Raw genomic sequence first — 25388 nt, 5'->3', positions numbered from 1 at the left:
TGGATCGACAAGGTGCGTAGTGGCGGGAGGGGTAGGCTCAGCTTACTTTTCCTTTGATGATCCACTTCAGGAGGGGCCCTGCGGCGCCGGGAGGGAGTCAGACCCGCTGGAGGGATGGATCCACAGAAGCACAGCATTGGGTGTTTGCGCCCGTGCAAGCAAGTTGCCTGGCTGGAACTGGTTCCCTTTGGGATTTTGGCTGGGGGATGGGCGAGGGAGATGGCACTGGCGAGCACCTTTGTTCCCCCCCAAGCTGAGCTCTGTCATCCGGGGCTCAACAACTCTCCCTCCCGTTGTCCTCTAGCCCTCCCGTTCTCCGAGCAGAGCTGTTAACTTATTTTTTTTAAATTTTTTAAAATTATTTTTTAATATATGAAATTTATTGTCAGATTGGTTTCCATACAACACCCAGTGCTCATCCCAAAAGATGCCCTCTTCAATACCCATCATCCACCCTTCTCTCCCTCCCCCCATCAACCCTCAGTTTGTTCTCAGTTTTTAAGAGTCTCTTATGCTTTCGTTCTCTCCCACTCTAACCTCCGTTTTTTTCCTTCCCCTCCCCCATGGGTTCCTGTTAAGTTTCTCAGGATCCACATAAGAGTGAACACATATGGTATCTGTCTTTCTCTGTATGGCTTATTTCACTTAGCATCACACTCTCCAGTTCCATCCATGTTGCTACAAAGGGCCATATTTCATTCTTTCTCATTGCCACGTAGTACTCCATTGTGTATATAAACCACAATTTCTTTATCCATTCATCAGTTGATGGACATTTAGGCTCTTTCCATAATTTGGCTATTGTTGAGAGTCAGAGCTGTTAGCTTATAACCTCCAGATGTTAAGTCCGCTTGCTGTCAGAACACACTCCATCCGGCCCCTCTGCTTTTGCAAGCCAGACTCGGGAGCTCTGCTTTGCTTTGCTGGTGGGCTGCCCCTCCATCCCAGCTCCCTCCTGCCAGTCTGTGTAGCGCGCACCGCCTCTCTGCCCTTACTACCCTCTTCCGTGGGCCTCTTGTCTATGCTTGGCTCCAGAGAATCCATTTTGCTAGTCTTCTGGCGGTTTTCTGGGTGATTTAGGCAGGTGTGGGTGGAATTTAAGTGATCAGCAGGACTCAGTGAGCCCAGAGTCCTTCTACACCGCCATCCAGCTAACTGGAATTTAAGTAAAAACTTGAAGAAAAAAAATGACATTTCTGAGTTAACTGAGTTATCTTCTACTTCCTGTTTTTCTTCTTCTGCCTTTCTTAGATGTCTAATATAGCTGATTACACTCCTCCTACCCCTATACCTGCAGGGCCTTTTGGTAGTCAGATCATACTTCTCTTGTCTCAGAGATGAGCAGTTCCCACATGAAGTCTCCCTATGGCTTGTTTAGAGACTGATAGGACCATGAAAGGGGTGGAGAGGCCATCCTTCTCCTATACTTAATGAAAAGAGACTCTCAGGAAATAACTTGGTACTCATGATGTGACTTTAGTGTGAACTTAAACACAATGTGATGCATCTCCCAGAAGTATTGCATGCTATTCCCCCTTGGGACAAAATGATTTACCCAAGTCTACAGGTTTTAGGAGTGACTCCTTTGTATGGGTGTGTGTGGGAGGACAGGGTCAGATGGCCATTCTTCCTACAGAGCTCACATATCAACTTCTTATTACCCTGTCTTAGTTACCCCTCAGGAAGTCAAATGCTCTGGTAACATAAGGGACCTGCTTCACCAAGTGGTCCAAGAAGAAATGCAGCTAAGGCTGGGACTTGTGCCCAGTCCCATTGCTCTGGCCTTCATGCCACAGAGAAGACCAGGAAACATCACCTGTGAGTGTACCATATATGAGGCCATAATCTGAAGAGGACTTTGCTAGAGGAAACTGACAACAAATTTATTTTCAGAGAGTATCTTAGCTTGAAGTTCAGAAGAACAGAGGGAAGCCAGGGAGCTGGCATGGAAGTAGTCCTGACTGATGTAGTCCTGACCTCTTGGCATTTGATAGAAGCATGACAGGAAAGTGCTGTTGTTCTCTTCCTGAGAACATTCTTGGGAGCTGAAGGAGAGATGGGATGGCAGCTGAGAATCTGTTCTGTTTCTCCAACTCCTTCTCCTTCCTTAGCCCTGGAACAAGTCCTGAACCAAGAAGGGATTTGAAGTGGTCCAGGCTCAGGTTGCTGTGGGGAGGCTCAGGGCAGGGCTGTCAGAGTGCACCCTCTCCCAGAGCTCTGTGTGAGGAGGTCTCAGAATGGTGCCCAATAATATGGACTCCCTTTCTATCCCAATTTCTCCTCCATGCTATTTTCCTCTGACATCTAGATATAATAATTTACTTTTGGATAAGTACCCAGAAGTGGAATTATTGGATCATATGGTAGTTCTAAATTTTTTGAGGATCCTTCACACTTTTTTTGTCAGAATTTTCTTGAGTGGTGACTGGCCCCCCTGTCATGTGCTCTGTGGGGGTTTTCCTATCTCACTTGATTGGGGGAGGACAGTGGAGTTAGAGGAACTAATCTTCTGTTTTTAGAAGAAAGAACATAGCTGGTGATAGTTCTTCCTGCCTCCTCTTCCTTTGCTCCACTGTTTCTCCTGTTACGAGTAGGCAGTGGAACTCGGTTAGAAGGTAAGCCTGGGCTTCCTGGCCAGCACTCTCTTGAAGGCTGCTTTCACTTCCTGGTTCTTCAGACTGTAGATGAGAGGGTTTAGCAATGGGGTCACCACACTGTACTTCACAGAGACCACTTGTTCCAGGGCTGAGCCAGATGCTGGAGTCATGTACCTTGAAGGGAATGGCACAGAGGAGTAAACTGAGCTCAGAACAATGGCCACAATACTGTTGGCAGGCATGGTCCATCCCATCCCAGAGTCTCTGCAAAGTGGGTCCTCAGAGCTGAATTGACTATCAGTGGCAGCAACGTCTAGATATGACTATATGATCACTGAGAAGTCAATCATTTCCACCTTCATATGCCTCCAAACATGAGTTCTCTTATGCAGAACATTATAAGGGCTGCCCTGAGAAAAAGAAAGTTCTGTAGCACATCAAGGGCTGCAGATTAGAAAAAAACTAATAATTTCATGCATTTCTGTAGTACTTCATATGCTTCAAAACATCTTTTCTTAATAGTTATGATAAAGATATGAGGATTTTTTTCTCTCCTTTTCCCTGTATATACAATGTATGTTCTCATCCTGTGAGGATTGTTTCTGGCAAAAGTGTATGCTTCTCTAATAATACTGTCATTGTTCCCAACATTTATGGCTCTGGGAATTATCTCCAGTCACGGCACATTATTTTATTTTATTTTATTTTATTTATTAAAAAAAATTTTTTTTAATGTTTATTTATCTTTGAGAGAGACAGAGACAGAATGCAAGTGGGTTAGGGGCAGAGAGAGGGAGACACAGAATCCGAAGCAGGCTCCAGGCTCTGAGCTGTCAGCACAGAGCCCGACCTGGGGCTCGAACTCACAAGCTGTGAGATCATGACCTGAGCTGAAGTCCTTTGCTCAACTGACTGAGCCATCCAGGTGCCCCATGGCACATTATTTTATATAATCCTTATTGGAACAAACATTTGTCCTTTTAGGTGCATTTTTCTTTGGCTTAGTAAAGAAGCCAAGCGTGGAAAATAAAAATGTGCTAAGCACAAGATATTAATCTAAAATAATAATAATAAATCTTGGGGGTGCATTTTATTAAGTGTCACTGGGAGTATTTCCCAAAGAAACATTAATTTTTTTGTGTGTGTGCTAGAGTGCATCACCATTGGAATGTTCTTTGTGGGTTCTGGTGTGCTTGATTTAAAAAGATATTCATTTTACTGTCATTATTCTTCATCTATCCCTCCTAACATTTCTGTGAAGTAGGTAGGAGAAATCTTATTGTCTCCTTATGGCATATGAGGAAAATCAGGCAGAGAGAGATAAAGAGATTTTCCCACAGCCTCAGGTGAGCTCTTCTTGACTATTCCTTATCATCCTTTTCCACCCTTGCCTTCTCTCCAAGTAACAAGCAAGTGAGAAAATATGGAGCAATTTGTACAAATCCATCTCCAGTTCAGTGGATACCATGGACCATTAATTATTCTGCTCCTAGTAGGTGAGGACTTGTCAGCTAGAGCTGTTTATGTTTGAGAGAAGCATGGTAGGAAAGAGCATGAGGTTTGAAATCAGTGGGACTTGGTTTATCTTATGGCTCCATTACTAACTTGTTCTGGAACATTTGAGAAGTCACCTGGTTACTCTTGAAACTCAGGTTCCTTACCTGAAAGTGAGGTTAATAATATTTCTTTTCTCTACATACTAAAATTGAGCTTGAGCCATGTAAAAGCAGCTCAGAGACATCATCTTCCAGTAGGAAAGAAAGATGTCATCTGTGTCAAGAATTGTGTGTTTTATTTATTTATTTATTTTTGCCTAGCGCTGAATAATAATCTACCAAGGGCTGTCTGATTTCCTTTTGAGAACTATTAATCATAGGTTAGTGAAAGTAGGAAAGTCTCTAGTCCTTGTATAAGCTCATCTTTCAGACTTAGACAATTGAGACCTGAGAAAGAAAATGGATTTTTTTATAATTCACACAGCTAGTCCACAGCAGAACCAGAACTAGAACCTAGGCCTTCTGAATTCCAGTATAGTAATTTTCCTTCTCCTTTGCAATGCCCAGTTCTACAGACCAAAGCCACTTTAGGGCAAGGGATACCCTACATTTACATTTAGGAGATATAGTATGACATACCTGAAAACTCCTGAACCATAAAAGATGGTGACCACAAGAAAATGAGAAAAGCAGGTGGAAAAGATCTTCCTCCGACCCGTGACAGAGTTGATCCCCAGGGCTGTCATGATGATACAGGTGTAGGAGCCCAGAAATAGGACAAGGGTGCCAAGGCCCAGGACCACCATGGTGGTCAGGATGGAGGCAATGCTAATGTAAGGGTCAGAACAGGCCAACAGGAGGACTGGGGGAAGCTCGCAGGCAAAACTATGGACAAGATTGGGGCCACAGAAATGCTGCTGATCCAGAAGGATGCTGTTAACCAGGCCTGTCCCCACTCCTATGGCCCAGGATGCTCCCACCAGGCCAGTACATACCTTCCTGTTCATGGCCACCACATACAACAGTGGGTGGCATACAGCCTGGAACCAGTCATAGGCCATGACTGAAAGGAGGCAAGCTTCAGTGGCCCCAGAAAATATGACCAAGGAGATCTGAGTAAAACACTCAAGGGGGGATATAGTCTTCCATTTGGAAAGAAGGTTCTCTAAAAGTTTAGGTACAATGATTGAGGAATAGAAAGTATCCAGAAAGGAGAGGTGACTCAGGAAGAAGTACATGGACGTGTGGAGGTGGGAATCAGCCCTGATCACCAGTAGCATCGTCAGGTTTCCCATCAGGGTCAGAAGGTAAATCCCCAGGAAGAGCACAAAGAGTAGGGCCTGGATCTGAGGGTTGTTGGACAGTCCTAAGAGAACAAATGTAGTGACTGTGGTTATGTTGTTACCAACTTCCATGGAGCATTTAAGTTCCCCTTCAGAGGGGCAAGAATGGAGAAGAATGATCAAATGAGTTATCAGTCTTAGAGCATGCCTGGGGATGAGGCATTGGGAGTAAAGCTTCATGGCTCATCAGCCCTTCCTGGCTCAGGGTAGGAAGCTATTGGCCAAGGTGGAGAAGGTAGAAAAGAAGAGCATAGACAATCAGACCTAGAAAGGAAAGAGAAGAGAACAGAGATCATCCAGACTGGAGAAAGAAAGGAAGGCAGTTGGGAACGGACTCCAGAGCATTGAGAAGTACTATTCTCCAGTTCCAGAAGGAAATGAACTCAATCCACAGGAAGGCTCTGATCATCACAGTGAATAAGTGATGAACATTTGGACTGACTATGTGGCTGAAAGATCATGATGAATGAGTGATTGATAGGGATATTGTGATACCTGATGATGGTGCAAGACCTTTCTCTGCCCCAGTAAGTTCATGAGTAAGTCACTTGAGTTTCTTATTAAAAAAAAAATCTGGGCGGGGGGTACCTGGTTGGCTTAGTTGGCTAAATGTCTGACTCTTGATTTCGGCTCAGGTCATGATCTCATGGTTCATGAGTTTGAGCCCCATACTCTGTCCTGACAGTGTGGACCCTGCTTGAGATTCTGTCTCTCTTTCTCTCTCTGCCCCTCCCCTGCTCTCTCTCTCTCCCAAAAATAAATAAACATTTAAAAAATCTTGGAAAACTAGATGGTTTCTAATGTCCATTCCCGCTTAGAAATTCTAAAGATTTCGGGGCACCTGGGTGCTTCGGTTGGTTGAGCGTCCGACTTCGGCTTGGGTCATGATCTCGCGGTTCATGAGTTTGAGCCCCGTATCAGGCTCTGTTCCGACAGCTCAGAGCCTGGAGCCTGCTTCAGATTCTGTGTCCTCCTCTCTCTCTGCCCCACTCCTGCTTGTGCTCTGTCTCTGTCTTTCAAAAATGAATAAACATAAAAACAATTTTTTTTAAAAAATAAAGAAATTCTAAAGATTAAAAAAAAAAGCAATTCTAGGGGTGCCTGGGTGGCTCAGTTGGTTAAGTGCCCAACTGGCTCAGGTCACGATCTTGCAGTTTGTGAGTTTGAGCCCCATGTTGCGCTCTGTGCTGACAGCTCAGAGCCTGGAGCCTGCTTTTGATTCTGTGTCTCCCTCTCTTCCTGCCCCTCACCCACTCATGCTCTCTCTCTCTCTCTCTCTCTCTCTCTCAGAAATAAATAAAAAAAAGTTTTTAAAAAAGCAATTCTAAAGATTAAAGGACAACTTCCTTGGGTATTACTGGTACTAAATAAAAATCCTTTCTTCCCTTCTGTGTCAACCCAAGCAGAAGTGGCACACAAATGTGCTGATTTTATGGAAGCCAGGCAGGAGGAAGCCCTCAATATGGAGGTGAGGTTTGTGCACATCAGCTACTCCAAGGTCTTCCCATTCCAGGGTTTCTGTGAATCTATATTGTCTACTGTTTGTTCTGTAATCTCAGTACTTAGCATGTAAGTCCATGAAGACTGTGCTACTCTCTGAGTTGGTACCAGGAGATTTGGATAAAGCCAAGTCAATCTTGGACCATCTTCTGTGCATCACAGGGATGGTAAATGCCAATGAGAGTGAGTGAGAGAGAGAGAGAGAGAGAGAGAGAGAATGCAAGAACACTGAGAACAAGAACACCTGGTAAAATGTACAGTGATAGGGTTTGGTCTAGACCAGAACACGGTATACTTGTCACCTTCACCTTTCTCTTTGATGGATAACTCAGGAAGGTGATAAGTGAGGATCTGATCTCTCTGTTCATGGTTTGACACTCACAGGTTCCCAGAGTGGGTAGTTTTAGGAGAAGATGTATATGAATGAGAAGGAGATTTGTCTTTACCTGGGCACCCTAGGCCAACAAGTGATGCTCTCAATGGGTGATACTGAATGGCATCCTTCCAACACTAGAGCAAAAGCCCCAGATATGGCTAGGGCTTCTGTGGACTTCCCTCAACTTTAGAAGATTCAGGAGTGGAACTCCTAGCAAGGAAACATTCCTATAGTCTTCTGTCTAAGGGGAAGCCTTCTTAACTCTGCTTCCCATATAACAATGGCCAGAGGGACTTGATCTTGACTCTAGACTTTGGAGAGTGACAGAGCTCCCTGGAGAGGCCCTTAAGTAGGAGGCCTGCTCTGAATGTGAATGAGTTCTCCTGGGCCAACTATTCCTCCTCTGAATTACTCTTGTTTCAGTGGGTTGCATCATAAACGATGGGACCTAGGGTGGCCAATAATGTCTACAGATAAAAATAAGGAATTCTAAGGATTCCTAGTGCAAAAACTTGGAATTTCATGTCTCCCTCCCTTTGTCTTTCCTTCCTTCTCATTTCATTATGTTTTAAATCATATTTATGATTATACAAATAAGATTATGATAAAAGATAGAAAATGAAAAAGATACTGAAGATATATTGAAAATGAAAGATACTAAAGATATTTTAATGATAAAAGAAGAAAATAAGGATTCATCATGTCATCCAAAATTATTTTATTTACTGTAATTCAAATAAAATCCAAATAGATTAAAAACTTTAAGACAAATTTTAATTGTGGCAAAACCTTTTTATTGTAAACAAGTTTAAACATATAGAGAAGTAGAAAGAACAGTTTATTGACCTTTCTGTATCCATCATCCAGTTTCAATAATTATCAGCTCCTTGACTGCTCTCCAGCTTTGATCACATTGAGCTGGAAAATGTGGTCTCTGCATTATATGAACAGTCATGTGTCTAAAACATGGGAAAGTTCTATTACTGAAAGGTAGAAGAAAAGGGCAGTACTGAGGACGGATGGTCAGTCTTTGCCATGGATGAGGATTGAATGGTGATTGACCAAGTTCCCAGGAAATAACAAAGCAACAACATATAAGGAACTGGTGCCTTTCATTTGGGACCACCCATACGTCTCTGGACTTAAGAGAAAAATAATCTTTTGTTTTGTCTGAGGCACTGCATTTGAAGATCTCTTCTATAACAGCTTAGCCTTTATCTTCCTAAAATAGATTTCATAACTAACCCAAATTGTCTCCAATGTCCCACCACCAGCACATACATTTCAAGGAAACAGAGAAAGAACTTACAATTGTCTCCAATGTCCCACTATCAAAAATAAAGCTGCAATAACCCCCTTTTCTTTTTTTGCCTTCAGGAGCATATTTATTGTGTTTGAGATAATACATCAAGTTGCTCTCTGAGCTGCATAGGGTAAAAGGAAGTTTTCTCATTATAAACTGACAAAGGTAAGAGGTAAAACATTTTTCACAACAGCATGAGCCACATACTCAGAAAAAGATCTCTGTTAATACAAATAACAGAATATCTAGTCATCTAAGGCTACTTTTATAACTTAATACAGATAGGGGAGCCTGGGTGGCGCAGTCAGTTGGGCGTCCAACTTTGGCTCAGGTCATGATCTCGCGGCTTGTGGGTTCGGGTCCTGCATCAGGCTCTGTGCTGACAGAGCCTGGAGTCTGCTTTGGATTCTGCGTCCCTCTCTTGCTCTGCCCCTCCCCTGCTTGTGCTCTCTCTCTCTCTCTCTCTCTCTCAAGAATAGATAAACATTAAAAAAAATACAGATAATAAATTAGGCTAAAATGCACCTTAATATTTGGTAGACATCAGGAACTTTAGTACATCACAAAATATATTTTGATACACCAAAGAAGCAAGACTTGCAAACAGGTGTCTTAGACATAACTAACCTACAGCTATAAAGTTCTATTCTTGATAGCATTTACTTCTTTGGGGAGTCTACCAGTCTCTAAAGGGGAAACTCAGGGAGTAGGGTCAGTGTTGCATGCACACAGAACTCTGTACTGTGTATAGAGATGTGTGGTCCAGTGAGAAGATGCCCTCTATACCACATACACATTGTGTGAATTATGTCACATTGCACTTGGCCCATCATCTGAGTATCCTGTAGTGTTCTGTCTGCCCTGTTGGTCAAGTACTGAATGAACCTGCAGGGTTTTAGTCTGAGGAAAAAGAACAAATTGACAGCAAAACTTTCAACACAGAAAAGCAGTATTCCAGTTGTCTTTAATTAGATGGCTCCCTGACTATTGATGTCACAGAGATAGATTCTGGTTGGAAGTTAACCTTTGAAGCCTTAAATAGATAATCAGATGAAAATGTGATATCCAGAAAGAATAGACCACCATCATATACAGAACCTGGTGGACCATTCATAAATGTCTCCTTTGGGCCCAGCACTGCAGTTAGGAGGCAGATGAAGGGTTGCCTATTACTATGTCAGCAATAGTCAAGCAAACACAACTCATTACATACATAGTCACATGATAAACAATAACTAGTCCTTAAGTAAGAGAACTTCACAGCACCATTTGTCACACATGTGCTCATTGTAGACTTACTTGGTAGTTGAGGTGGCTGTGTGGGTTTGCTAATGGGCTTTATCCAAAGGAAAACAAACTTCTCACACCATTATGACATGAGGTGGTTTTGCAACTTGGAGTGAGGCCCCTCTGAGGTTAGGCTCCTACCATTCCCCAGAAAGCAGGAGACAGGGGAACTGTCTTCTCTTGTAATTACATTTTGAAGAGTTGGTTTTTAGGTTCTTGAGAAAGACATTACCAGGCAGTAAAGCCAGCAAGGGGCTTTTTAACGTTCAAGAAGATTTACATACATTTCCAGGAGACAGAGGAAGAACTTACAAGTTTTTTTTAAAGTAAATGCTCTAAGAAAAGCGATGAGGGAGAGAAGTTACTTCCTTTCTTCTCGACAGGAGAATTAGCCTTTTATTTTTAATTTGCAATTGCCCTTCTGTCATCCAATTGCTCTGCCACCTCTTGTTGAAAAGACCATTGTTTCTCTACCGAGTTTCCTTTCCACCTTTCAAAAATCAGTTCATTATATTTGCATGGATTTATTTGGGTTCATTGATCAACATGTCTATTCCTTTGCTATCCTTTTGCAGATACAACACTGTGTTGAATACTGTAACTTTATAATAAGTCCTGAAATCAGATAATGTAAGTCGTCCAGCTCTGTTCTTTCTCAGAATTGTTTTGGCTATTTTTGTACCTTTGCCTTTCCATTTTCACGAGTTTCTGCAGGCTAAGGTATTGAATCCCTTCCCTGGCTGCAAGGGGACCACAACAGCACCCGGTGGGCTTTGACGCATTTCCTGCTTCAGCCTGAGCCTTTTGTTCCACAAGAGAGATAGGTAGGGGAGCTGGGCCTGGAAGATTTGATTGTGGCTGCTGTTCCCCGACCCCAGCCAGCCCACGGGGAGAGCTTCCTTTGGCGTGCCCCCACATCCTCCCCGTGAGAGCCAGGTGGGGTTCCTGGAGGAGCAAACTGCAAGAAGGTGGGAGCTTCCCTATGACTGCAACCCTTGGGGAGCCTCACACTGGCACACTGTCAGCCTCCAGTAATCCATCAACATTTCTAGTTTAATTTTCCTCCTAGTTTATATGGCACCAGCAGCTTCTGTCCTGAGTAAGCAAATGCTCAGGTCTTGTGTCTCCCTACAGGTACCTGCTCCTTTCCAGATTTCCATAGGGCATCTGCCCAAGACAGTTCTCTGATGGTTAAGATAAGTTGTTGATTTTTAAATTTCCCTAGCTTTTTTCTTTTTCTTTTATTAAATGTTTATTTATTTATTTTTGAGAGAGAGAGAGAGAGAGAGAGAGAGCAAGTGGGGGAGGGGCAGAGAGAGAGGGAGACAGAATCTGAAGCAGTCTCCAGGTTCTCAGCTGTCAGTACAAAGCCTGACATGGGACTCAAACACATGAACTGAGAGATCATGACCCGAGCCAAAGTGGGACGCTTAACCCACTGAGCCACCCAGGTGCCCCTGACCAGGTTTTTTCTTTTTTAAATTTAAATTCAAGTTAGTTAACATACAGTATAGTCTTGGCTTCAGGAGTAGGACCCAGTGATTCATCCCTTACATATGACACCAAGTGCTCATCCTAAAAAGTGCCCTCCTTAATGCCCATCACCCATTTAACCCATCCCCCCACCCACCTCCCCTCCAGCAACCCTCAGTTTGTTCTCTGTATTTAGGAGTCTCTTATGGCTTGCCTCCCTTCTGTTTTTATATTATTTTTCCTTCCCTTCTCCTATGTTCATCTGCCATGCTTCTCAAATTCCACATACGAGTGAAGTCATATGATATCCGTCTTTCTCTGACTGACTTATTCCACTTAGCATAATACCCTCCAGTTCCATCCTCGTTGCTGCAAATGGCTAGATTTCATTCTTTTTCATTGATGAGTAGTATTCCATTGCATATATATACTACATCTTCTTAAACCATTCATCAGTTGGACATTTGGGCTCTTTCCATAATTTGGCTATTGTTCATAGTGTTGCTGTAAACATTGGGGTACATGTGATCCTTCGAATCAGCGTTTTTTTATTCTTTGGGTAAATACCTAGTTAGTGTAATTGGTGGATCATAGGATAGCTCTATTTTTAATTTTTTTGAGGAAACTCCATACTGTTTGCCAAAGTGGCTGCACCAGTTTGCATTCCCATTAACAGCGCAAAAGTGTTCCGCTTTTTCCACATCCTCGCCAATATCTGTTGCCTGAGTTGTTAATTTTAGCCATTCTGACAGGTGTGAGGTGGTATCTCATTGAGGTTTTGATTCATATTCCCCTGATGATGAGTGATGTTGAGCATTTTTTCATGTGTCTGTTAACCATCTGAATGTTTTCTTTGGAAAACATCTATTTCTTTGGAAAACATCTATTTCTTCACTGGATTGTTTCCTGGGTTCTGAGCTTGGTAAGTTCTTTATAGATTTTGGATACTAACTCTTTATCAGATATGTCATTTGCAAATATCTTCTCTCATTCCATTAGTTGCCTTTTAGTTTTGCTGATTGTTTTCTTCATTGTGCAGAAGTTTATATCTTGATGAGGTCCCAATAGTTCATTTTTGCTTTTATTTCCCTTGCCTCTGGAGACATGTCTATTAAGAAGTTGCTGTGGCTGAGATCAAAGAGGTTGCTGCCTGTGTTCTTCTAGGATTTCGGTGGTTTCCTGAGACTTAAATGTCTTTCATCCATTTTGAATTTATTTTTGTGTATGGTGTAAGAAAGTGGTCCAATTTTATTCTTCTGCATGTTGCTGTCCAGTTTTCCCAACACCATTTGCTGGAGAGACTATTTCTCCATTGGATACTCTGTCCTGCTTTGTCAAAGATTAGTTGGCCATATATTTGTGGGCCCATTTCTGGGTTCTCTATTGTGTTCCATTGATCTATGTGTGTTTTTCTGCCAGTACCACACTGTCTTGATGATTACAGCTTTGTAATACAGCTTGAAGTCTGGAATTGTGATGCCTCCAGCTTTGGTTTCTTTTTCACCATTACTTTGGTTATTGGGGGTCTTTTTTTGGTTCCATACTTAAGATTGTTTGTTCTAGCCCTGTAAAGAATGGCCCAGCTTTTTTCTTATTGTAAGAGCAGGAGTGATAGCTTGCCAGCCCTCTGCAACTCTGAGCCAAAACCAGAAGTCTGAGTTTTTAAATAGGAAAATTATAATTCTTGTTTCCAGAATGTCTCTTATTTTACTGTACTTGAATCTCTTTAATGCCTTCACTGTTTGTATTTTTTCTGTGTTGGTTGTTTATTTAGGTCCATCCATTTCTATCTCCTTCCACATTTTTTGCGGGTTGTTCTGATTATTTTCTGCTTGACGTTTATCTCTGTGTCTCTCTATACTGTTTTGTTTGCTCACTGTGGCCAAAGTCTGGCTGTCTGAGTTCAGTAAGTGGCGACATTCTCCTGGCAGAGGAGAGTCCACACCTGTGTGCCTATAGCAGCCTGCAAGTTGCCATCCCATCCCCAGACACATACTTCTGTACTCCAGGCAGAGTGTGACTTCCCATCCTCACAAAAGGAAGACTTATCTCCGTTTGAGTTCTTCCTTAGATGTTTGGTAGTTGGACAGAAATCCCTTTGCATGAGGTAATGCCAACCCGTGACCTATAGACTCGTTACTGGAGCGCCAGTCTTCCCAGGAACATCCGTGTTCAGCTCCTGGAGAGAAAGGCCTGCACACACTGCTCCTAACAGCACTCAGGGAACCTGAGCCTCACCGACCCAGCTTCCTGATGGTAGCAGCCACAGCTCAGCCAAGGAGAACCACGAAATTTGAACTTGGGATTAGAGTTTGGTGGGACATATTCAAGCTGCCAACCCTTTGTACATTTTTGGATGCAATAACACATTGAGTATATTAATGGCCAACTCTGCCATATCTTCATTTTGCATTTCATTGGCCTAATCAATTGCAAATTGCTGCTAAATGCTCAGAGAGAGGCATCTATTGTTTTTGCTTCCAAGTTTCTATGGGAACTTCATTCAAGTTCTTGAGTCCTTATAATGCATTCTGCCTGAAGATGAAATTTCCCCAAACCCAAATATCTTGATTTACCTTTCTCAAGGTCTCCAGTGTGGTCTCTTTGGTTATGGGTTTAGGGTAAAATAATCCTAGCTCATTCAGACTTCATTACAGACGCCTATATGACCAACCGATCATTTCTACTTATGGCTCATGCGAAATCTTCCCTGCCAGCCATGCAACCTGCCTCTTGACCCCATAATTGATATTCAGCTCCCACTAAACTGTGAACTCCCTGAGGGCAAGAGGATATATATATTTTTTATTAATGGCAAGAGTTAGACATGTTTCCATCGATAAAGAAAACTCCAAGGATCCAAAATGACAAATATTACAAACCTAAGATTTATAGGAAAAGGATACAATATGACAGCGGCATTAAAATATGGATATGCATCACAGCCAAAGGCTGCCTCATAACAAGGAGAGAGGACTGGGTGGAGCTCAGTTATCTTCCTTCCACAGGGCCATACAGCACATGCTTTCTCTCTTGATTAGAAATTACCAACATGGGGGCGTTTGGGTGGCTCATTGGTTAAGCCTCTGACTTCGACTCAGGTCATGACCTCACGGTTTGTGAGTTGCAGCCAATGTCTGGCTCTGGGCTGACAGCTCAGAGCCTGGAGCCTGCTTTGGATTCTGTGTCTCCCTCTCTCTCTGCCCTTCCCCTGCTCTCTCCCTCTCCTGTCTCTCTCTCTCAAAAATAAACATTAAAAAAAAAGAAAGAAAGAAACCATCAACGTGTATGGCACACACCACAACCGGGAGCTCCCACCTATCGGGATATGCGTGACACATCGCTTCCTCCATCCAGCCTGGTCAAGAAGTGGCTGCTGCACAAACCATCTCCGCAAAGGTAGCAGCGATTCAAAGATCCAAGGTAAGCCCAAACGTTTGCTCAGGGGCTAGCAAACATTCTCCTCCACTTAGCTGTGTTCTAGGAGGGGGGCTTTGCCCCTGGGTCTAAAATTCTCAGTAGCCGTTTCCACAAGGTCTCATCAGGGAACTTTCTTTTAGTACGCTGCAGTCACAATTCCTTTCACTCAAGAATCCCTTATTTTTGTGTTTTCTTGTCCTCCATGGTCAATTTGTCCCACCTGAATCACCTTTTTAGTTAATTGGTCTCACAGATATAGTTTATTTAGCAGGTATATCTGCCCCAGGTTCCTTTGGTTGAAGCGCCATCTCCTGGCCAGAGACGGTTAAGCCCAACGAAAGGAGATTCTGAGCTTTTATTTTTGCTAACATTGAATGCAGCCACCATGGAACTGATTTTTTGAGGACCTGCCTGAAGTTTCCTGCTAATCCACTTTGCTAGATCTGAGGCTTAGGTTTTATCATTTTCAGATTCCACTGGAAGGTTTATTACCAATAACTGCTTTGAAAACGTGCTGATTCAAATCAAGGGTGACTTGGCAACCATCTGGCATCAATGATTCATCTCCACCCCCTTTAGCAGAACCAGAGTTTTTCTATCTCAGTAATGCCTTAGCCATATTTTTAGTTAAAAATGAATCAGGGACTGGACTTATAATCCCCCTTCTGATACCAACCGAACTAATGGCAGCAGTTAGTGCTTGATAAAGGGCACTCACAGGACCCCAAATAACAATGCTTACAAATCTATGGTTGTTGCCTAAAGGGACACAGCATAGCAAAAGCATCAAGTAAGGATAACCTCGTAGCCAAAAGCGACCCCACAGCAAGTTATCCAGAGACACCTGGCATTGGCTCCAATTGTCCTCTTTCCACAGTGCCATGGCAGGACATATTTCTTAGATCAGAAATCACTCATGTGTGCATGGAACATTTTGGAACCAGGAAGTACAAAAGGATTCTAGGACTACCTTGTACCTTGTTAATCATATAGATCTTGCTATGTAACCAGCCTCAATAGCAGAGGTCTCTATGAGGTCTCACTGAGACCAGATACAGTCAGTCTCATTGTTATCAATAAACAAGGCTGACACACTGGGATAAGCCACTTCAAAAGTCACCGTGGACCCATGGATACAAAGCAAACCATTTATCAGTGCATTTCATACCTTGACCATTTCATGGCATACCTTGATCAGTGCCATGCAGATGTGTCTCTTATTTCAGTAAAAAACTTCAGGCCAATTTGGCATCTGCTGGAATTAACCCTTATAGCACAGCACACTCTCCTTCTTTAGTATTAAATCCCTGTCAATGTAGAAAGCTCCACACATTCTAGATGCTCACAGGAAGCTCGATGGGTGAATCAGTGAATGAATAAGCAGAATTTGCAATCCCAGGCTTTGGCTGACTGATTTCCTTTCCCTTTCTTTTCTTTTCCTTTAGCATGTGTGTTTTTCATATTAAAGGCATTTGGACAATTAATCATTCACTGTTGCTGAGTTCACTGTTTCAGTTCTTCTAACATAGTTAGATCATAAACTCTGGAAAGCTGAGATATTTTTAATTTTTCATCCCTACCTCTGCTTTCTCATGTTCCCAGTCTTCCAGCTGGGTTCTCTGCTATGATGTCTGTCTCTTACCCATGCTACATAGTAGATATCAGCAAAGCACTGATACTAAAGTATGGTCATACTAAAGTATGGTCATCAGGGTGACATGTGCTTAATATATTCTTGGTGAATATTTACTAGAAATGAATTAATCTCAGCGCGCCTGGGTGGCTCAGTCAGTTAAGCATCTGACTTTGGCTCAGGTCATGATTTCATGGTTCATGGGTTTGAGACCCATGTCAGGCTCTGCGTTGACAATGTGCGAGCTGCTTGGGAGTCTCCCTCTCTCTTCTCTCTGCCCCTCCCCAGCTCTCTTTCTCAAAAATAAATTTAAAAACTTAAAAAAAAGTGAAATAATTTCAGTGTACCTGTATGCTTGGATTATATATAGTTCTGAGAATAATAGGTATGTGCCTAGGTCTCTACATAATATCACTGAGTCCTTATAAAATTCACAGGAGATGGGGCACCTGGGTGGCCTCAGTTGGTTAAGCCTCCGACTTCAGGTCAGGTCATGATCTCGCTGTCTGTGAGTTTGAGCCCCGTGTCAGGCTCTGTGCTGATAGCTCAGAACCTGGAGCCTGCTTCGGATTCCGTGTCTCCCTCTCTCTCTGCCCCTCCCTGGCTCATGCTCTGTCTCTCTCTCAAAAATAAATGAACATCGAAAAAAAAAATTAAAAATTCACAGGAGAAGTATATGATTACACTCATTTAAAATTTTTTAATGTTTATTTTTGAGAGAGAGAGACAGACAGAGCAGAAGTGGGGGAGGGGCAGAGAGAGAGGGAGACACAGAATCCGAAGCAGGCTCCAGGCTCTGAACTGTCAGTCCGATGAGGGGCAACTCATGAAATGCAAGGTCATGACCTGAGCCAAAGTCTGACATTTAACCTGCTGAGCCACCCTGGTGCCCCTGATTACATTCATTTTAGAGAGAAACTCACAGAAATTAAATAACCTATGTATTATTAAAAAAGTTTTTAAGCAATCTCTACACCCAACATGGGGCTTGACCTCACAACGCCAAGATAGTTAGAGATCAAGCATGTTGCACCAGTTGAGTCAGCCAATGCCCCTTAAATAACTTATTTGAGGTCACACAGGTACTACCTGTTTGGGCAAGGATTTGAAATAGGGTCTGTTTGAGATAAAATTTTGGCTCATTCACATTGCTACCATAAGTCTCCCAAGATATTTCAGAAAGCAAGGTGGGTTGCATGCTCCAGCCCTGAAAGAGGGGGCGGGTTCTTCTTTTCTTTAATTTTCTTGTAGCTAGCTTAGAAAGTTCCCTCATGTTGCTCCCTGGTCAATCCATTCCTTATTTTATTCAACCTTGACTTTCTGAAATTTTATAATGTAGGGTGTGTGTGTATATATATATATTTAGATATATTCTTATTAGAAGGTTAATTTTAATTATATTATCCTTTTTTCCCTTGTCATTACTTTTGTTTTGACTATTTAATTTGTTAAGAACTCTAAAAATCTGTATAAAATCTTCCACAATTATTATATTTTTGTTAATTTCCCTTGTTCTTTTCTACAGTATTTTATGCTATGTGACTTGAGAGAGAGAGAGAGAGAGAGAGAGAGAGAAACATTGAGAGAGAGAGAGAGAGAGAGAGAGAATCTTAAGTAGGATCCACACTCAATGAGAGCCCGTGTGGGATTCCATCCCATGACCCTGTGATCAGGACCTGAGCCAAAATTAAGAGTTGGATACTCAGCTGAATGAGTCACCAGGCACCCCTAATTTTTTTTCTTCAAGTTCAGTTTTGACTGACAATGAGACCTTGACGACTGCTTTCTCCTTGTATGCATTTTCTAGTTTAGATCTTTGAACAACTATGTATTTACTTATTCATTCATTCATTTAAATTTATTTCTGAGCGAGAGAGATAAAGCATAAGTGGGGAGGGGAAGAGAGAGGGAGACAAAGGATCCTGAGCAGGCTCTGCCATGGCAGCAGAGAGCCTGATGCGGGGCTGGAACTCATGAAGTGTGAGATTATGACCTGAGCAGAAACCAAGAGTCAGATGCTTAATGCACTGAGCCACCCAGGCACCCCTATTTTATTTATTTTTAAATTGTTTATTTATTTATTTTGAGAGAGAGACAGAGAGAGAGAGAGAGAGCAGAGGAGGGGTAGAGACAGAAGGAGAGAGAGAATCCTAAGCAGGCTCTGTGGTATCCACATGGAGCCCCATGGAAGGCTTGATCCTACAAACCTTGAGATCCTCACCGGAGCCAAAATCAAGAGTCCTGTGCTCAACCAACTGAGCCACCCAGGCGCCTCTAGATCTTTGAACGATTTTTTAAAACTTTCAAACTTCATGAGTCACTTTGAAGTCTTTTTTTTTGAGATTATGATTTTTTATTGTTTAAAATAATTGGATTTTTTTAGTGTAGCTGACATACCATGTTACATTAGTTTCAGGTGAACAGCATAGTGATTCTACAAGTTTATCCATTATGAAGTCTTTATTTGGAAGTCTTTATTTTGTATATAACATACAGCTTTTATAACCCAATCTTAAAGTCTTTTCCCTGTAAGCGATGAGTGTATATTCCCATCACTGATATTTTCTGCCATGTTCTTGAAAAAAAAAATTTTTTTTACTGTTTTTTTTTTTTTTCTTTCTCTCTTAGTGCTATTTTGTTTTCTATCTATTGTTTGTGCAAGAATGTTATGCTGGTCTTACAATTCTGAAGACCATTAGATACCAGATGACAGTGTATATAATATGTCCAGAAGAAGAAAGAGGACACCCCAAAATTCTGCAGCAAGGTAAGTTCTCTTTCATATGTAGAGTAAAAATAGACTCTCAGATATGCAAGGTCTTGGAATATTTCACAATCCCCACTTCTTACCAAAAATCTAGAGGAGTACATATGACAACAAAATAAAAACGGAATGAAATAAAGAGCTCATGAAAAATGATTGGTGACACTCAAACGGTGGCTGTTAGTGTTCTGGTGCTCTACGTGCCATTTCCTTTAATCCTCAAAATGACTATACGATATAGATACTATTATTATCCCAATTCTGTATTTAGGAATCCGAGACACAGAATAGGTAAGCAATTTGTCAGGTTCCCAAAGCCCCTAACCATTCTGCTCTGATGTGCCAAAGGGGAAGTAAAATGGGGGAATGTGCTGTGAAAGGGATGCCAGTGAATATTAAATAAATTTAAACATAGAATGAAGCCTCAATATAGATTATGATTAAAATCCAGAATTTAATTGATTTCAACAGCACCCAATGTAAAGATAATAACTTGTTGATAATATCCACGGACAGAAAACCCCAAAGGGTGAAAACAAAAACAAAAATGAAACAAAAACAAAAACTGGGGAAGGATATTGAAGGGGCAGAGGGAGGAGGAAGATTGTTAAAGTAAAATAAATTTGTAATCTTTCGTGGGAGGTGTCGACATTTTTTTTTTTTTAATTTTTTTTTTTTAAACGTTTTTATTTATTCTTGAGACAGAGAGAGACAGAGCATGAACGGGGGAGGGTCACAGAGAGAGGGAGACACAGAATCTGAAACAGGCTCCAGGCTCTGAGCTGTCAGCACAGAGCCCGACGCGGGGCTCGAACTCACGGACCGTGAGATCATGACCTGAGCCGAAGTCAGACACTCAACCGACCGAGCCACCCAGGCGCCCCGACATTTTTTTTTTTTTAAGTTGAACTTCAATGGGTATTGAGGAGGGCACCTTTTGGGGTGAGCACTGGGTGTTGTATGGAAACCAATCTGACAATAAATTTTGTATTAAAAAAAATAAAGTTGAGCTTCATAAACACAGATTTAAGATGAGCTTAAAATTATAAAGCGGAAGTAAAGATTGTCTAAATGTTACAGAGGGCAATAAAATGGATAAATCTTTAACAAGGTAGATCAGTAGGACAAAAAATAATAAGGGTGACAAGATAAAGTACGTTACGGATTAATTCGGGAGACACAACATCGAATCATGAGCTCTACGAAGGAAGTGGTGCTATGGTATAAAGGAGCAGAACAGGGGCGCCTGGGTGGCTCAGTCGGTTAAGCGTCCGACTTCGGCTCAGGTCACGATCTCGCGGTCCGTGAGTTTGAGCCCCGCGTCAGGCTCTGTGCTGACAGCTCAGAGCCTGGAGCCTGCTTCCGATTCTGTGACTCCTTCTCTCTCTGCCCCTCCCCCGTTCATGCTCTGTCTCTCTCTGTCTCAAAAAAAATAAATAAATGTTAAAAAAATTTTTTTTAAAGGAGCAGAAGAAAAAACAGACCTTTATAAGCCACAGAGATAAACTAGATATAATTTCATGTATTTTACTTTTTGTTGTTGGGAGAGCCAGGGAGAGGACGGTACAGGGCTCCCTTCAAGTTAGTGGTCAAGAATTGTCCTTTCAAAAAAAAATTTTTTTTTAATGTTTATTTATTTTTGAGAGAAACAGAATGTGAGTCAGGGAAGGGCTGGGGCACACAGAATGCAAAGTGAGCCCCGGGCTCTGTGCCGACAGCACAGAACCTGACGTGGGGCTTGAACTCGTGAACTGCGAGATTGTGACCTGAGCCAAAGTCAGAGGCTTTAACCAACCAACCAGCCACCCAGGCACCGCAGAGTTCTTCTACCTGAGGGTCAAGCAGATGGCAAAACAAATTTCTCTCCTGCACTCTGCGTCCTTGTTCTCTACCTAAAATAGTGTAGGTATTTCTCCACTGTCCTTCTCACAGCCGCCTTCACCTCTACGTTCTTTAGGCTGTAGATGAGGGGATTCAGCAAGGGCGTGACTGCACTGTACTGCAAGGAGGAGAGCAAATCCAGGGAGGAACCCGAGGTGGGCATAAGATAGCGAATCAAACCTGAGCCAAAGAACAGGATCACTGCAATGAGATGGGAGGAGCAGGTGGAGAAGGCCTTGCTTCTGCCTGAGGTGGAGCTGATGCTCAGGATGGTGGAGACAATACGGGTGTAGGAAAAGAAGATTGGGAGGAAGGTTCCCAGCCCATGCAGTAAGGTGGAGCAGATCAAGATGTCAATATTGATGGAAATATCAGAGCAAGACAGAGGGAAGAGGGAGGGCAGCTCACAGGTGTAGTGGTGGATGGTTTGGGCCTCACAGAAGTCCAGGTTAATAGCCAAAAGCACAATGATGACTGAATTGAGGGAAGCCAGGCCCCATGAGGCCAGCACCAGCCTCACACAGAGCTGGCTGCTCATCACCTGGCCGTAGAGCAGAGGGTGGCAGATGGCGGCATAGCGGTCATAGGCCATCACCGAGAGCAGAAAGGCTTCAGTCCCTGCGGTGATAAACACAAAGAACACCTGAGTCAGGCAGCCCTCTACTGAGATGGTTTTCTTCTCAGACAGAAGGTCCTTCAGTAGCTTGGGCACAGTGACAGAAGAGAAGCAGAGGTCCAGGAAGGACAGGTTACTCAGGAAGAAGTACATGGGCGTGTGGAGGCGGGAATCGGTCCTGATCACCAGCAGCAGCATCAGATTCCCCATCATGGTCAGGAGGTAAATCCCCAGGAAGAGCACGAAGAGCAGAGCCTGGATGTGGGGGTCGTCGGACAGCCCCGTGAGAATAAACTCGGTGATGATGCTGTGGTTCCTCCAGGCCATTTGTGGAGGGGATTTCCCTGGAATAGAATAGAAATAGCGATGAGATCTGTCTCCTTCAGGTCATCACCCCTCTTACCATACATCCCTTGAAGCTGCCCTTACTGCATCTCAGGAAAAGTTTTTATCCTGTTTTGTTATCAGCGATCCTACGTCACAGTCTTTGCGTACTTCAGAGAATCTTCTGCCCCTTCCATTAGGGATTTCACTGGACCAATGAATAGCTTTGGTTCACCTACACATTCATAGTATTTAGATTCTACCAATTCTTCTTAGACTTTAGAAATCGTCAAAAATCTAGCACATATCTGAGTGGTTTTCTAAACCTTCTTTCTTCAATGTCTCAACCACAAGTTTTTGGTTCAAAATCATCCAGTGATTCCCTACCAGAGTTGATATCCATTAGGCACAGTAGGTCCAGTGCCTAGGGCCCCAGTTGTTACATGGCTGATGAAAACATTTTAAATTTCTTTTAAGATCAGAAGAATCTGCATTCTATTCATCTTTATAACTGCAACATTTCAATATCTCTTTGTATGGAAAGAAAAGGAGCCTAGGGAGGCAAAAGTGCCTGGAACCATGAAAGTCATAATGTGTCCTTGCTCTCTACTTATGAACAGAGCATTTAACTTTAGTAAGACTTTATTAAATACAGAGCATTTTTTTAATCACTATCTCAATTGTTTCAAGGCAATTCTGTAAAATTTGATAAGGAATTATTAGCCATGGGGCAAGGAATTTTATCCCCATTTTTACGTGAGAGAAGTCTGATATTAAGGGGTATTTTGTAATGTCAAGTTGACAACAAATAGAAGTAAAAATAGGAGAAGTAGAAGTAAATTACATTATTTTTTTTTCCTAATTATCAGCCCAATGTCTAGGCTTAGTGCACAGTGATAAGGAACACTTTTCTTATTCAGATGCTTCAAATTCTTCTTCATCTGCCCTTAAACTCGTGGCCATTTTGGCTGCTTTAGATACCAGAAAGGTCTATTTGTTTCTGTGTCTTTGCTCACATTCTTCTTCATATGTTCTCCTCTTAAGCCCACTGACCCAGACTCTCCTGGGTCTTCCAGTGTCATCTGTAAACCTGCTTTTTGCTTCTAGCCTGTCCTGACTGCCCAGCTCTCTGTTCAAATCACTGGGACACTTGCTCTCAGGTGCCTTATGGCATAGTCTGAACTGTGTGTCTTGTCTCATGTTAGACAGCCATCTCAGTTTTCCCCTCCCGATTGTGAGCTCCTTGAGAATATAGATCACAACTTGACAACAATAATCACAAATCAGCATTTCTCTGGCTCTTGCCTGCCCGTTGGCTTCTGATTACCTCTCAGATTTCTGTCCGATTATTTTGGAAGCCTCTCCACGTCATCTCCCGCGTGCCTTAGAAAAAAACCTCTGGACTATCTTCAGCCCAGTCTCCTCCCGGACTCCAGCGGCCCCCACAGCGCTAGCGCCCGGCAGAAGTCCTGCTGACATTGCTGCCCCCCAGCGTCGCCAGGCTGCCCACTCACGCTGCGTGGAGGCCACCGCGGCTGAATTTCCAGGATGCTGTTATCTACCCAGAGCACACCGCCTCACGCCGCAGCCCCTCCTGCGGTCTCATTTTTGTAGAATCCACAGCATTGTTGCCACCATTGCCAGAAGCTGCTTGTAATTTATTGTGGATGTATCATTCTTTTATTGCCCCCTGCGGGTCAGAGTGAAGAGTCTTACGATTTTCTTTTAAGTGTTTCTTGCATCCGCTTGCTCTAGGGATCAGCTGTGTAACCAAGAGGACCAGATGGTGAGCAATTTATGTTAATCGTGATACTAAGAATCATTTTGAACCCTAGCTTCTCAGACTACATCCTATGCGAAGATTCCTTCCTCAGTTGGACGTCTGAGGCTAATTTAGCAGTATTCTGTTTTTGTCTGTCAGTCCACAGTCCGATCCCATAGTGGGCTTTTGTCTTCACAGAAATGTTTAATCTTACCGATTCAGAGAGCCCTGCTTCTGACCCTTTCAGCTTTGCAGCCATCTTATGACTAGGTGCTAACTCGCATCATGAAAAGCTTAAATTCTGATCCCATTAACAAATCCATCAGCCCCACTTGAGTCCATCTTAGACCCAAGTCTGGGTTACCTGTGTGCCAGGACAGAGAGGGCAATGTTCACCTCTGTGTGCCTGCAGGACACTAGCTTCGGTCCAGGGGTGGTGAAGCATAACTGGAGAAGTTACTTCTGAGGCTCCTGCATGGATAAAATTGTAGATACTGCAGTAAGTGAACACTGTATCTTGAATCCATACAAGCAAAGTAAAATGATACGTGGAAGCCATCTTCCCAAAGATTCCTGTATTTCAAAATATTTAGGGATATGGCTACCCTGGAAATCGCTTGCCTTCTTCCGCTTTCACTCATAAGGGGGACCTGGCTACAGTGTCCGCTGGGGCTTCAAGCTCTCTCATCTGAAGAAGCGTAGCATTTATGGAGAATCCTTTTCTGTCCTGCCCGACACCCACGTTTTTTATGGAAGAAGGCAACAGCGACTTCTCTTGTGTGATTTCAAGTTGTCACAAAGGCATCTCCCTCCCCTTCACAATCCCTCAGCAGCACCCCAGATTGATGCCTCAGACTTCTTTAATGACCAGGAACAATTAATCCCAGATCAATGAAGCATAAAAGTAAAGCAGACCAGCAGTTACTCTTGGGAAGGGAAGCTTCCATCCTGAGATGTGGCAGACGGACACCAGAGTTAGAACATGGATTGTGGGCAGGAGTGGACAGGGGGGCTGGTCATGGAGGGATGGGAGATGTAGAAGGAGGATTTCAGCAGTGTCTTGGATAAACGCCTGTGTTGCCATTTTGCCAACACAGATGCCTCATACCCACCAGATACCTGGTCGTTCGATCGATTTCTCTTACAAAGAGATGAGAGAGGATATTGGGTATGTTTATGAGTTTATGGCTCTCAGGAGGTTAACTGTTGCAGGGGGACTTCCACAACGAGGAAAAAAGCCTACTGTGCTTCTAACTGTTGTGCTGAGCAAGCAGGAAAATAAGTGCCTCTGACAGTCCACCTTTCTCTCTGATACCTTCATTTCATTCCAGGTGTTTGCTTTTTGTAATCCTTTGGGGTCCTGAAGCATGAGAGGGATTTATTCCTAGACTTTACTTTTTATTTTTTTTTAAACATTTTTAAAAGACTTTATTTACTTATTTTTGAGAGAGCACAAGCAGGGAAAGGGCGAGAGAAAAGAGAGAGAGAGAGAGGCGAATCTGAAGCAGGCTCCAGGCTCTGAGCTGTCAGCACAGAGCCCAACATGGGGCTCGAACTCACAAGCCGTGACATCATGACCTGAGCTGAAGTTGGACGCTTAACCAACTGAGCCA

General features: G+C 42.9%; 2 protein-coding genes across 2 annotated transcripts; both read right to left on the bottom strand.

Moving 5' to 3' along the window:
* Positions 1-2603: 2603 nt before the first annotated feature.
* OR5BS1 (olfactory receptor family 5 subfamily BS member 1) lies at positions 2604-5508 on the bottom strand. The gene is made up of 2 exons (XM_060659695.3): positions 4733-5508; positions 2604-2771 (listed from the first exon to the last, which is right to left on the bottom strand). Exons 1-2 carry the CDS (start codon positions 5506-5508, stop codon positions 2609-2611), a joined length of 939 nt encoding a protein of 312 aa, XP_060515678.2. The 3' UTR covers positions 2604-2608.
* Positions 5509-20968: 15460 nt separating this feature from the next.
* Positions 20969-22142, bottom strand: LOC132660329 (olfactory receptor 8S1-like). Its single transcript, XM_060604346.3, has one exon. It carries the CDS (start codon positions 22014-22016, stop codon positions 21081-21083), a length of 936 nt encoding a protein of 311 aa, XP_060460329.3. The 5' UTR covers positions 22017-22142; the 3' UTR covers positions 20969-21080.
* Between the last annotated feature and the right edge of the window lie 3246 nt (positions 22143-25388).

Source organism: Panthera onca, chromosome B4 (genome assembly GCF_046562875.1).
Source record: "Panthera onca isolate mPanOnc1 chromosome B4, mPanOnc1 haplotype 2, whole genome shotgun sequence".
NCBI lineage: Eukaryota > Metazoa > Chordata > Mammalia > Carnivora > Felidae > Panthera > Panthera onca.
This window is presented reverse-complemented; position numbering and strand designations above follow the sequence as displayed.

Excerpts from the sequence above, each read along its gene's own strand:
- OR5BS1 (XM_060659695.3), bottom strand. The coding sequence starts at position 5,508 with ATGGAAGTTGGTAACAACATAACCACAGTCACTACATTTGTTCTCTTA. Across the intron at positions 2,772-4,732 it reads TATGGTTCAGGAGTTTTCAG|GTACATGACTCCAGCATCTG; the intron begins GTATGTCATACT and ends ATTCCCTTCAAG.
- LOC132660329 (XM_060604346.3), bottom strand. The coding sequence starts at position 22,016 with ATGGCCTGGAGGAACCACAGCATCATCACCGAGTTTATTCTCACGGGG.